General features: G+C 40.7%; 1 protein-coding gene across 2 annotated transcripts in view; it reads left to right on the plus strand.

The window, feature by feature from the left end:
- Positions 1 to 14,246, plus strand: part of LOC106057963 (kinesin-like protein KIF26A) — a 307,846-nt gene that overhangs the window by 288,399 nt on the left and 5,201 nt on the right. For both annotated transcript variants that reach the window (XM_013215332.2, XM_013215331.2), the window contains exons 15-16: positions 8,527 to 8,689; positions 10,914 to 13,738. In XM_013215332.2, the coding sequence (XP_013070786.2) occupies positions 8,527 to 8,689; positions 10,914 to 13,738 (2,988 nt within the window). The remainder of the gene's footprint in view (positions 1 to 8,526; positions 8,690 to 10,913; positions 13,739 to 14,246) is intronic.

A 14,246-nucleotide genomic window follows, 5' to 3' on the forward strand; every position in this document is an offset into this window, starting at 1 on the left:
TATTCTAATGTTTCAATTCTCTGGGGATTGAACGACTTTGGACAACCCGACAATTGCCACTATAATTCAAAAGCAGATACAAACATACATAAACCGACAAACGCTCAAACACACACACACACACACATACACCCACACTTATACACACACACAACCACTTTTAAAAAGAAATTCTGGCAGCGTTGAAGGACGAACCCGAAATATAATTTTGTACTAAAATATTTTTAACGAGATTTTTGTTTCGCAGGCTCGGTGCTGTGATAGTTTTTAATGAGATTCTAATGCTTTCACTTGAAGCTTGCCGCAAGTGGTTGCTAATTAAGCACAACATCGAAGGGAGGGAATTCTGAATATGTTACCTGTTGCCCTCCCCTACTCCTGCTGGAGCCACACACACACACACACCCTAAGTCTACAAGTGGAAGGCATTATAGTAGATGTTGTAGAAATTATAGTTGTAGCCAATACTCGTTTAAGTTGCGTGCCAGTGGTTCCTGAACCATGATGCTGCTCTATCATGTTGGCTACCAAGTATCGAGATCTTGGAGTCTCAACTAAAATTCCTAGATGCGAGATCTTGGGTCTCAAATGAAATATTCCTAGTAGCAAGATTTGAAGGTCTCCAATGAAATATCCCTAGTAGCAAGATTTGAAGGTCTCCAATGAAATATCCCTAGTAGCAAGATTTGAAGGTCTCCAATGAAATATCCCTAGTAGCAAGATTTGAAGGTCTCCAATGAAATATCCCTAGTAGCAAGATTTGAAGGTCTCCAATGAAATATTCCTAGTAGCAAGATTTGAAGGTCTCCAATGAAATATCCCTAGTAGCAAGATTTGAAGGTCTCCAATGAAATATCCCTAGTAGCAAGATTTGAAGGTCTCCAATGAAATATTCCTAGTAGCAAGATTTGAAGGTCTCCAATTAAATATCACTAGTAGCAAGATTTGAAGGTCTCAAAAAGTGATCCCTTGTAAAGTGTGTGTTCTGGTCTATATTACATCACGTGTGTGTAGAAGGCTTCTGACTAAACATTTCTTCCAAGCAAGTTGCCTTGCAGGTGCAGAAAGATTGGAGTAGATCTAATATAATTTAAAACAAATATATGTATATAGTAAACTATGTATATAGTAAAATTTGGAACAACTTATAGAGAGAGATACTCTGGTCAGAGATAGCACTTGACATTCTCGTGGGAGTTGGAAAGAAATTCGAAATAGTTTCATAATGAGTCAATTTCGTTTGTATCGTATGTATTTCTTTTTTAAATAAAGCTTTTAAAAATCTATTCATTAGTAGCGCGTTTTCTTTTTGAAGACTGTAAACATCTGTTCTTTCAACTACAACAAATGTTGATTGTTTGGACATTTTTTTTGTGGGTGGTGGGGGGTGGGGTGGGGGTGACACTAGTGACAACAACCCTAGAGACGCCTCTTCTTGTAGCCCTTCGTCTTTATCCTCATCAAGTTTCGAATGTCTGTCACATCTTTGTCTGTCTCATCTATGTCTGTCTCATCTTTGTCAACTCATGGAGGTCTTCAACATTAGGAATGAAAAACTACAACCTTGATAGAGATTTGAACAGAGACCCCTCTGTTTAGCAATCAAGCGTTTTGTCCATCAGTTTTAATGATTAGCTCTTTAAAAGTTAGCTTTTTGACAAGAAATATGTCCAACTTTGTCAGAACCCGTGAGTCTTGGTCGCTATAAGTTACAACAACCAACTAGCGAAACTAATCCATCATCATATGGCCTAAACACAATATCTTTTTTATTTTATAGAGTAAAATACTTCATATTACTTCAAATACTTACCACATGACTCAGGGATTCTATCAACTACTTCCTTTACTGAAATGTCAACGATTTTAACAAAGACAAAAGACATTTTTTGAACTGATCTATGTAAGTTAACTGACCACACGGTCATGTTTGAGACCCTAACCCCAACCTTAACTCTGACCACACGGTCATGTTTGAGACCCTAACCCTGACCACACGGTCATGTTTGAGACCCTAACCAAGCTTGTGTTGTCTGAGTGAGGTTTAGCTTGAGACCTGCTACATCATTAGAAAACTTCTCAGTGGACGTTGTGAACGGAATTGTACATTTTGTCCCTTGATCTTGTCAAAACCTGAGAATAACTTTTATCTCGTCTTTCTGTACTAGTTACCTACACGCCTTGGTCTTGGTCATTATAAGGTCATTTTTGTTGTTTTAAAAAGACATCTAGGTGAAAAGACTTGACGTTCATGTATATCTATGAGGGACAAAAATGCAACCAAATTGGCCACGCCGTTAAAACTTTCTTTGACCTTATACTTTATCTAAATATAATTAATGTGGCTATTTGAACACGCTTTTAGCAATCATTCCCGCACTCTACTCAAATGATTCATTCTATTTAAGAACACGATTTCAGCGGGTATTCCCGCACTCTACTCAAATGTTTCTTTGTTTACATCCACAACTACACATTCAATCCAAAAATCAAGTGTTCAAGAGTAAACAACAATAAATCATTGCAACATCTGCATAACACTAGAACTATTCAGCCTGTGTTTTCAACCTAGTACCTTAGAGATCTAGCCCTATAATTTATTCCACTCTTCAAAAAATAAAAAAAAATAGGTGGGGTATTAATTTTTTATTTTGAGTCATAGCTTGGGGTCAAACAGGGAGAGCCGTATTTTATCCATGGCAGACGCCCTTTCTCATTCCTAGCCAGTGGACGGTCTGCCAGGCTGACCGGTCCAACAAATCGACCGGTAATAAGGGAGAGGAGAAGGACTAGCCTCCCATGAAGCTTCTGGCCTTGTTTATGTTCGATCTGTACACGGTTTGAAGTTTGTTAATTAGAGCTTTGATCATAAATAGCGATGACCGATTGACCGTTAGGGTCCTCCCTCTTTTTCCTCTGCTGAAATGTCCTCTGTGGTTACTCATTCCCCCTTTTTTTTTAATTTTTAAGGCCCCTCATTATTAACAGCGAACGTGTGACTAACCCCCATAAAAGGATACGCCTACATGTCATCATCGGACTATTAATGTCTCTCTCTCTCTCTCTCTCGTTCTGTTTTAAATTAGACATCCTCATTTAATTAAGATCAACTCTGCAGATAGAAGTGGTCAGTTCTTTTAGTGCTGGACCCTAACACTGCCCCAAACTTGACATATGAGTGGTCAGTTATTTTAGGGCTGGACCCTAACAAGCCCCTAGAACTATTTTTAGATCTTAATGAATTATCTGCACTACTCTCTTGGCTTCTACATAGAAATTAGACTTGATGAAACTACTTTCACTTCGGCGTCTACCGTGGAGGTGTCACGATGAGAAGCTACAGACGATCTTTTGCCAGTTAGGACGCCTGTCTTAGCCAATGTCCTACTCCCTGTTGCCTTGCTTTTACATAAGCACGCCCATCTTTTCTCGGCCTTCCTCTGGTTCATACGTAATAGTTGTTGACATTTTATAAGGATGACTGAGTGAAGGTTTTTGTTTTTATCATGTGTAACACAAATATTCTTTTCTTTGACCTGTTGGAGGGGGGGGGAGCAAGTATACTGTTACTGACCTATATTCTTATTTTATTATGGTTCCTAGACCCCCCCCCCTCCTTTTTCTTTTGTTCTCCTTCCATTCTACGTGACCATGAAACCAAACGTTTCAACTTTCTCGGCCTCAATAGACATCACAAGATGGTAGAAAACTCTCGATTCGACCCTTTGATCCGCCATTGCAAAATTGGACGTGGATGTCAGGTTGCCCTGACACTGCAACAGAGCTCCTTAGATTATTCGTTTCGAATTATGACAACAGTCGTTGGGAATGTTCTGGAATGAAGGAGACAGCCAATGATGTCCAACACCTTCTCTCTTTTATCCCCTTCCACTTTTTTTTTTCACTTCTGCTCGATGTCCGCTCATGAATGTATTTAAGGGAGCGAATAAAGGCAAGCGAGCGACCCAGGCTAGTCATCATGCCAAATGCGGGAAACACAAAGGCCCTTAATTCTTAACCGTGTTATCGGAAGTTTGGAGAGTTGTCGACCATAAAATCTTTTTTTTTTAATGATGAAATGTCTTCTGGCGAAGTCAGTTGGCTTGATAAGCATTGGCGTGATCCTTTTCTCTGAATGGCTAACTTATTCACAGTTCACAGAGGTTGTGGGTTGTTTTTTTTTAACTTATTTAATGCAAAAATTAATCAGACTTTTTTTTTTCGTTTTTTAGATCTGGCGTAATGGGAGGTAAGGGGGGGGGGGGTTAAAGGTACACGTCTTAGATTACTGACTCAGTTCTTTGTATCTTTTAACTTGAGTGCTTCAATAAATTATTTGTATTCAAGCGAGACCATTCGTTACAGAATGCATCAACATTCACCTGCAACGTCACGACCTCTAACGATTTTCATAGAAATTTGACAGTTTACGAATATCTTTCTGAAAGAAAAATACTATCTCATTTTGAACACTGAAAGCTCTGGGTTGCGCTTTATTATTTTTTTCGTAATGTTATATAATTACAATTAAATTTGCCTATTTTGAATTCGCTTTCAGCGGATATTCCCGCACTCGGCTCAAATGTGTCTTTTCATTCAGGAAAGAGTTGAATGAACATTTTACGCACAGTTTTATGTAGAAATGAGCTGCTTGTAATAGAAGAACTTGATTGTGTAAGATTAATGGAAAGACTTCTTGTTATATTTAGAATCATTATAAGAAATAAAAAGAATGTTAAATATCAGACCTTCACCGGCTTCGTAAAGGAGGAATCGATTTTTTAAAAATTCTTATGCTACAAGTTTTCAGTATTACGAGTGAGGAGGTGAATGTTTTTAAGGAAATATTAAGAGCACAGACTTCTGCCACTGAAACTGACATTGGCTTAAGTCAAATTCAGAACTGCTAACTGAACCACTTGAAAGATGTTGGAAGAATGGGGGAGGGGATGTATGTAGAGGGAGGGCGCCGAGATGGTGGAGGAGCTTGATAGCTTGGAGATGGGGCGATCTGGGAACGTGCATGAAGTGGAAAAAAGAGGGGGGGGGGAGGATGATCAGAGAGTCAGATAAAACACGTGCGTGGCGCGAGAAATGCCAAGATGGTCGTCAGCTCGTGGGTGCCCCTAACCTCAAAGCAGCAACCACAATTTTTTTTTGTCTATACTTCTCTTTCGGATATGCGGATAGTCAAGCCTTGGGTTATTCGGTTATCTATAAGATCAAAAAGTTTTAGTATTAAATTAGTTGCTGCTTATTTGATTAAAACGTACTTATGTACGTACTGTAGACTTTATTGGTTATGGAATTTTAATCGAATCCCCCCCCCCCTCTTTTTTTTTTAACTCTCCTTTTAGTCCAAAAATGTTTTGGTTTGTTGGTATTTTGTCTTATGAGCAGATTCCAGACTATTTGGCTTTCTTTTGAATGTTAAACATAAAAATCTGGCCTAATGCCTAAAAATCAGTGAGCGTGATTTGGTGGCCAGGATGGAAACGGTATGTAGCGATGCTCGACAAATGAGGTAAAAAGTTCTTTTTTTCCCCTGCGAGTTAGCTTGATCTGTCATGACATTGGAATAATTAATTATTTTCTTACACTGGAACTTCTATGAATGCACTGTAGTCTTCTTTAGTCTTTAGGACAGAACTCAGCTAGAGCTGCATCTCTTAAATTCACCAGTCTAGCCGAGATAAGGTACTGGGCAGGGAAATAAAACTCCTGGAAGGGTTACTTTAAAAATCACAGCTATTTGTCAAACACTATGCGATTTCAAATTTCGTTTTCTAACTACTTCAGATATAATATTTTTGGGGAGGGAGGAGTTAAAATTTAAAAGGTTTAATTTAACAATGGAATCAGGCCATGAGCTACAATGACCTAGACTTCATCATGAAAATTTATAGTAGGTCAATGTCGACATCGTTGAAACCTAGTCTCGCCATGATTCAGACCAGTGTCTTTAAAAAAATCCTTCAAAATGTTACCGTTCCTGTTGGGGCATAAGTCGCACTAAGTGAACATTAATTTAATAAGTGGGAAAGTTGTGGCCAATCATGGTTTATAATTGCAGAGACGCTCTTTAAGCTACTGTCAGTGAACGCACATTTATGACCACATGAATTCAAAGCGAGGCAGTAGCTTAGCTAAAGATAGACCGATGAGGCTTGGCTTTCATTGGAGTAAAATCTTCAACGTTATAGTGACTGAGACTAGCCCGTTCCCATTCTGGATTAAAATATGACATCTACAGTAGTGGATTTAGTCACTTCACTTCCATCGTGTGTATGTTTGATCTGTCTATCTGTCCAATACAGTTTCAGCTAGAGTAACATTACGAGAACACAACATTACTCGAGCAACCTTCTGATCAACACACACACACTGTCCATACCCAGATTAGACATCCCACAAATATTAGTTCATTATTTTAAAAAAATATTTTAAAAAGACAGACGGGTGGGGGGAAAAAAGAAGGTCGCGCCAAGTATCCATTTTGTTTGCTTCAATCATTGCGGACAGGAAGTGGTCATAATATGATTAAAGAGTTGCGATATGTCCTCTGGGTATTTCATGATCTAACTTGTTCATTGCTTGCTCATCACTGCCAGTCCCAGAGCATGCTCTCCCTTTGTCTTTAGTTCAGGATGAGCGCCAACTACTTTGATCCGCGCAAACACACTTGGCGCCATTTCCTCCCTATCGTCCTATCTAGAGAACGAGTTTGTAATTTTAATAGTTTACAATTAGCATAATGAAATAAAAAATCTTCGCATGCATAAAGGAAGAGTAAAAAAAAAAAATAAAACTGGCTCTACAGACACACACAAACACGCACCTTGAGCAAACACACATACAAAAAGTTCTCTGAGCTTCAGTTTCGGCCAATGGAAGCTGATTTTGTATTCCAACAGGAAGTTCAATGTGATGTACAATATGAAGTCAGACTTGTTTGATTTGTTTGCCGCCCACTCCAAGAGCTGTCCAACTTCAATTCGTTTGTTCAAGAGTTGGTGCTGAGAACTGGAACTAATCGGGGAACAAGAATAGAGTCTTTTGCGACTTGTTCCCTATTGAAGTGAAGGAGTCTAAACATTTAAAAAGTGTACAGTTAAAGAAAGTAGATCTACAATAGTTCTTACCTGTATTTCACGCACGCACACACACACACACACTTTGTATTTCAGTTTTTTCATCAAAAATGTAATTTTTTTCCTGTTGTGTGTTTTCATTTTAGTGTGTATGTGTTTTGTAATTGTTGCTAGTGATGCTAATGATGCCTGTCCATTGTATAATACTTGTTGCTAGTGATGCTAATGATGCATGTCCATTGTATAATACTTGTTGCTAGTGATGGACTAAGCTCATACATTGCCTGTTGAGTGTGTAGTCAGTGTATGGGAAAAGGGGGGGGGGGGATAAGGGCGGCATCAGGTGGGAAGACATGACACCTGCGTTGCACGGTTCATCTCTTTTTACGCTCTCCATCAAACTGTTGCCTGGGACTGAGGGTTTCAATAATTTCTTTTTTCATGTGGTACTCACATCACGGCCTGTGACCCACTTCCGGACTTTGTTTCTTCTTTTTGTATGTTCTAATGACGCATATTATATAATTAGTTTAAACAAAATGTTAATTTTTGTTCGTGGCGATTACAGAAAATCAATTATACTAGATTCTTTTTTTTTTTTTTTTGATATAGTTCTATTTACTGCTTTAACCCGCCTCCTCTCCCTAAAGAATATGTATTTACATGTAAATGATTCTAATGAACGCATGTCTGTGCAATGGTGTACATATTTATTTGAAAGATAACTCTGTCAGTCTATTGGTTGAACTACGTCACGAAAGGAAATGTCTCTATACTCTGCGTGACGTAGTTTAGTCCTATATGTGAATGGAACTATTTATTTTCATTACTCTCATGAGATAATTGCATTGATTGAATTATTAAAGAAGAGGGAGAGAGGTTGGGGGTTAATCTAGAACTTCAGTGTGTCTTGTGTCAGATGGTTCAACATTCATCTAAAATCTGAAGAGTCTGTGATGAAAAATTCTGAATGTCGTAATTAGACTTTTTTTTATTTCAGTAGAAAATAAGTTTCTCTTTGTAGAACTACAGTGTCAAAGTCAAACCAAACAACACTAGACTTTGATGTTTACCTTGTAATCCGCGGTTCTCAACATGTGTTGAATATATTACCCATCCTTCCAACTAAAGTACCTTTATTTGTCTGAGGGAAGCTGACGTCACAAGTAAAAGGCTGAGGGGCTCTGTTATCAAAGAGATTTATTTCATTTATCGATAGAGCAAAGAAATGTGTTTCTGCATTTACACCGTCCCAGCTAGACACTAAATTATTCTAATCACCGAATCTTGAGTGGCTAAGTTGTGCAGTAAATAACGTCCTAGCTAATAGAATAGAGACTTTCCTATTTAGATGCGTGGTATGGGAGCAACTCAACTGCTTGCCTTCCTTGTCCATCTGTCGGATGGTCTAACACATTGTATCTTGTACTCACAGGGACAGCAAAATAGCTCAGCTGCTGAGGGATTCCCTGGGCAACCTCTCCTGTCGTACTTGCATGATCGCGCACGTGTCTTCAGCCGTGCCCCACTACAACGAGACCCTCCAGGTCATCCAGCTAGCGGCACGCATCCACAGAATGAAGAGACGCCGGACCAAGGTAACTCTGTCTCTCTCTCTTTTTTTTTTTTTTTTTGGCACGCCGCCTCTGTTTTTTAAGGGCGTGTGTGTTTTGTTTTGGGGAGGTAAGGGGGGCGCCCTAGTTCGTTTAGTACTTAGTGTACAGATGTTAGCCATTCTGGCAGCAGACTTTAAAGTAGCTCGTGTCTGCATGTTGAACTGATTTCTAGTTATTATTGTTAAGGGCATGACATCAATGTTGATACACTTTCTTTGTAACAAGTGGAAACAGGGTTTCAATAGACGATAGGCTATAATCTTATTTAGTGCTGGGGAGTGTTTCAATAGACGACAGGCTATAATCTTATTTAGTGCTAGGGAGTGTTTCAATACACTACAGGCTATAATCTTATTTAGTGCTGGGGAGTGTTTCAATAGACGGCAGGCTATAATCTTATTTAGTGCTGGGGAGTGTTTCAATAGACTACAGGCTATAATCTTATTTAGTGCTGGGGAGTGTTTCAATAGACGACAGGCTATAATCTTATTTAGTGCTGGGGAGTGTTTCAATAGACGGCAGGCTATAATCTTATTTAGTGCTGGGGAGTGTTTCAATAGACGACAGGCTATAATCTTATTTAGTGCTGGGGAGTGTTTCAATAGACGACAGGCTATAATCTTATTTAGTGCTGGGGAGTGTTTCAATAGACGGCAGGCTATAATCTTATTTAGTGCTGGGGAGTGTTTCAATAGACGGCAGGCTATAATCTTATTTAGTGCTGGGGAGTGTTTCAATAGACGACAGGCTATAATCTTATTTAGTGCTGGGGAGTGTTTCAATAGACGGCAGGCTATAATCTTATTTAGTGCTGGGGAGTGTTTCAATAGACGACAGGCTATAATCTTATTTAGTGCTGGGGAGTGTTTCAATAGACGGCAGGCTATAATCTTATTTAGTGCTGGGGAGTGTTTCAATAGACGACAGGCTATAATCTTATTTAGTGCTGGGGAGTGTTTCAATAGACTACAGGCTATAATCTTATTTAGTGCTGGGGAGTGTTTCAATAGACTACAGGCTATAATCTTATTTAGTGCTGGGGAGTGTTTCAATAGACGACAGGCTATAATCTTATTTAGTGCTGGGGAGTGTTTCAATAGACGACAGGCTATAATCTTATTTAGTGCTGGGGAGTGTTTCAATAGACGACAGGCTATAATCTTATTTAGTGCTGGGGAGTGTTTCAATAGACGACAGGCTATAATCTTATTTAGTGCTGGGGAGTGTTTCAATAGACTACAGGCTATAATCTTATTTAGTGCTGGGGAGTGTTTCAATAGACGACAGGCTATAATCTTATTTAGTGCTGGGGAGTGTTTCAATAGACGACAGGCTATAATCTTATTTAGTGCTGGGGAGTGTTTCAATAGACGACAGGCTATAATCTTATTTAGTGCTGGGGAGTGTTTCAATAGACGACAGGCTATAATCTTATTTAGTGCTGGGGAGTGTTTCAATAGACTACAGGCTATAATCTTATTTAGTGCTGGGGAGTGTTTCAATAGACTACAGGCTATAATCTTATTTAGTGCTGGGGAGTGTTTCAATAGACTACAGGCTATAATCTTATTTAGTGCTGGGGAGTGTTTCAATAGACTACAGGCTATAATCTTATTTAGTGCTGGGGAGTGTTTCAATAGACGACAGGCTATAATCTTATTTAGTGCTGGGGAGTGTTTCAATAGACTACAGGCTATAATCTTATTTAGTGCTGGGGAGTGTTTCAATAGACGACAGGCTATAATCTTATTTAGTGCTGGGGAGTGTTTCAATAGACTACAGGCTATAATCTTATTTAGTGCTGGGGGAAAAAAACGAAAATAAAAATAATAGCGCATTCTCTACTGAACCACTTTCTTTGAACTCAGAATTTGAGAAATAAAGAATTGGGGGGGGGGGGAGGAGTAGAAAAGTCTATGTAACGTGATGTCGACATGTTTAGTGTCTATTGTTTATCATCATTATCATAGAATTCCAAGAAAGTAGGAGCTTAAAAGGCTAAAACCCTCTCTTCCAAAAGCCTTGCAGAAAAACCCTGAAGTTGTGCGTAGGGTACGAATGTCACCATAACGGGTCGAAAGGTCAAGAGCATCTTTCTCCCCAAGTCCAGCAAGCCATGAGACATTTGTTTTTAGTTTACATATATAAAAGATATTTGCTTTTGTCTTTCAAATGCATAATATTTTGCTGTATTCATTTGTTTCAGTTTTCGAGTACCAGCTCAGAGGACAGTTCCACGGATGGAGATGTCAAGTTCAGACGACCGTATCGTGGGCTCCGTATGGGGACTCTCAGGGAGGATGTTCTTTATTCTTCCTCACATTCAGACCCGGACTATACCTCCAGCAGCGAGCAGTCTTGCGACACGGTCATCTATCTGGGAGCCAACGGTCAGTCCTTGAGCGACAGGGAGCTGACTGATAATGAGGGGCCACCCAGACACGTGCCGAGGACGAACCCGAGGCTACCCAGACGGCCCAGCGGATCAAGGTCATCAGGGGATGACTCTGACAGTGGTCGAAGTGTCCACTCAGCCAGAAGCTTGGAGTCCAGGCTTCCAATAAGGGCGCTGATGTCACCGCCCCCTGGCGTAGGCGTGGCCAAGCTTGGCTCACCCACGCCTGGCTCTCCCAACCCTGGTTTGGTGAAAATGGGCCACAGAATGGCCGCTCATAATAAACTGAATTCTGATGGCCGAACTGCTGAGCCTGGACAGGCCAGTGCCATGTGGCAGGAAAAGCCCACGAAAATTCACTGCCACGCTTCTCAGAGAGAACTAGCCAAAGCGATTCATGAAAAGCAACAGCCCCTCGAGGGCGAACAGTGGATTGACGGCCCTGGAGCAGCCATGTACCCCGAGTCTAGTGGCAGTGAGATGTGGGTCGACGGCCCTCCAGCTTTTGTTGTACAACAGCAGCCACAGTCGGTGCTTTCGGCCACTCCCAGGCCACCAGATGGCCAACATTCTTCCCATCATCACCACCATCGCTCTGACCCATTGTCTCGCCGGGTAGCCTCTAAGAAAGTAGACGCTGAAGAACACTGGGTAGATGGACCTAAAGAGATGATAGCTGGAAGCAATCTTCCCCAGCCTATGCACACTTGCATCAAGTCCGATCATCTTTCGAAAGTGCCGCCAAAGTCCAGCATGTCAGCTGGTGTTAGTGAAAAGGCTTTGAAGCAAGCACTCGTGAAACACATCATGGAAGTGAAAGACAGGCCAGAAAGCTCACTGAGCGTCGATAGTGAATCTTCCATGGCCGTCATTCCGGCTGAGTCAGGACCGCAAAGTTTTAATAGTAGTGATGATCAGTGCAGCAATTCTGCTCCCAGCAAAGATACCTCAGACTCAAGCACACGATCTGATCTAAAACAAGATGCCTCTTCTAGCCCAATGGTGTCCAGCAAAAAGCAAAAGCTGCACGACCAGAAAAAGATCAGCGCATCTAAACAGTCTTCGGTAGATTCACCTGGTCCTTCACCTGCACTGTCCAGAAAGTGCTCAAAGGCTGACCCCGCCCACGTAGTTCGCCTACAAAAGACTCAGCTGCCAGGTTCGGCTAGTCCCACTCACCGAGTGGTGCAGTGGATTAAATCAGTCTCTTCAGAGCAGGACACTCCTGCTGCTAGTCATCTCATCGCCAGTGCGGCAAACATTTCAATGACTGATGCTGAGACCAACACAGAGCATGATTCTGACTTTGAGAGAATGGCAGAAGAGAATGGATTAAGATGTGATAGTGATGAGGGTGCAAACGAGGCTGTGAGTAAGGACAAAGTGAATGATATCACGTGCAATATAACAGCAGGGGAGACCAGCTTGGATAGCAGCTTTGATACTTCTATGGTGAATCGAGAGTCTATTTACGAGATGGAAGTGGAGGAGCACTTGGAGAAGATGAGAAGCAAAGATGGCTCACGTCTCGCGGCAGATGTGGACAATGAGACATTCAGCAGCATGTCTTGCAGCAACCATGACGACACTGAGCGAGATCAGCATTGCTTAGAGAATGAGTCCTTGCTTCTGCAGCACACTAAGGCACTCACAGAATCCAAACAAACTGCTCAAATCAATAGGCACATTGCGAGGAGTTACTCCAAGAGAGACATTTCACCCAGTGATCTAGAAAAGGAAATTGAAGAACTGTCACGCCCACTGCTCAGCCGAAAGCCAGATGGTGCATCTAATCCAAACTTAATGAAGACATTTTTCGAGGAAGACATGCTTACAAAAGGGCACCTTGGCACCATGCCGGCCATTTCTCTAGAAGCAATGTATGTTCAGGCTGGACATAATGATTCTGGTGTAGACTTTCCAACTACCTCATCCAAGTCTTGTAGAGGGGTGTTAGGCAATGACGATTCGTTTTGTGATAAAAATGTAAGCCTGCAATCTTTGTCAGAAAAATCAGATGCTTTTAATTGTTCTTTAAAACAAACCAAAACAAAGCCCCCTCTTCCCAGCAAACAATCCCCTGTCTTGAAACAATCAGGTCTGCCAAAACCATCTTCTTCCAGCCCATCTAGATCCATATACTGTGTCGCCAAGCCCACTAAAGATTCCCAGCAAAAGGCAGGTGCAAATGGGAAACACACTGCAGTGCCTGTAGTCAGTCCCTCCATGCGAAACAAATTTTCCAGGGTAGAAAAGAACAGCTCATCATCATCAGGAGTGTCACCTCTCTCCTCCGCAACATCCAGCCCTCTTGTTTCCAATGCCTCAAAATCATCTTCATCATCACCGGTTCAAAAATGTAGCAGCAAAGTGCCATCAGCATTCTCATCATCCAGAAACTCTTCCCCGACTGCCAAAGATAGCAAGGGCCGCAAGAAGGAGAAGGAACCCAAAGGAGGCAGCAGCGCAAGATCTAAACTTTCAGACATTATCCACAAAGGAAAGGGAAATGACTCCGACAGTGGAAATGACAGTGGTATTGTTGCTCATGAAAAGAAGTTGCTCTCCCCTTATGCCACTGTCACAAAGCCTCGTACACCAAGCCACTCAAGCAGTGGACATGGAAGCGACAACAGGTAGGATTGAACAAGAGATTATAAAGATGTAGGCCAAAATATTTCTGGAAATTTTACATTCCTAGCCATCACAGTTTAAACAGTAGTCTATTCCTTTTTTTTTTTTTTTTTTTTGTAAACTTCATTCATCGCAAATATTAATGTTAATTTTTTTTTTTTTATTTCATTCATCGCAAATATTAAAGTTAAATTTTTTTTTTTGGGATGAGCTGTTTTCTTTTACATTGACAATAGATTTGGCAGTTTTGAAACAATAATATCATTGCTTGAAATCAGTTTTGTGTTATCTTCTTATAGTCATTGCCACTGTTGTAAGATATGCTGTCTTGAGAAAGGCTCATGAGACTGACATTCATAAACAAATAAACAGTGGGAGTGGAAAGCATTTTGTATTGGCAAGGCCTGAAGGCATCATTGATAAAGTGAAAGATACTTTGTTACTAAGAAAAACAGATTGTACAAGGAGTGTCCTTTTAATGTTTATATCAATCTCTTACCAGATTTCACA

This window comes from Biomphalaria glabrata, chromosome 3 (assembly GCF_947242115.1).
Source record: "Biomphalaria glabrata chromosome 3, xgBioGlab47.1, whole genome shotgun sequence".
Taxonomy (NCBI): domain Eukaryota; kingdom Metazoa; phylum Mollusca; class Gastropoda; family Planorbidae; genus Biomphalaria; species Biomphalaria glabrata.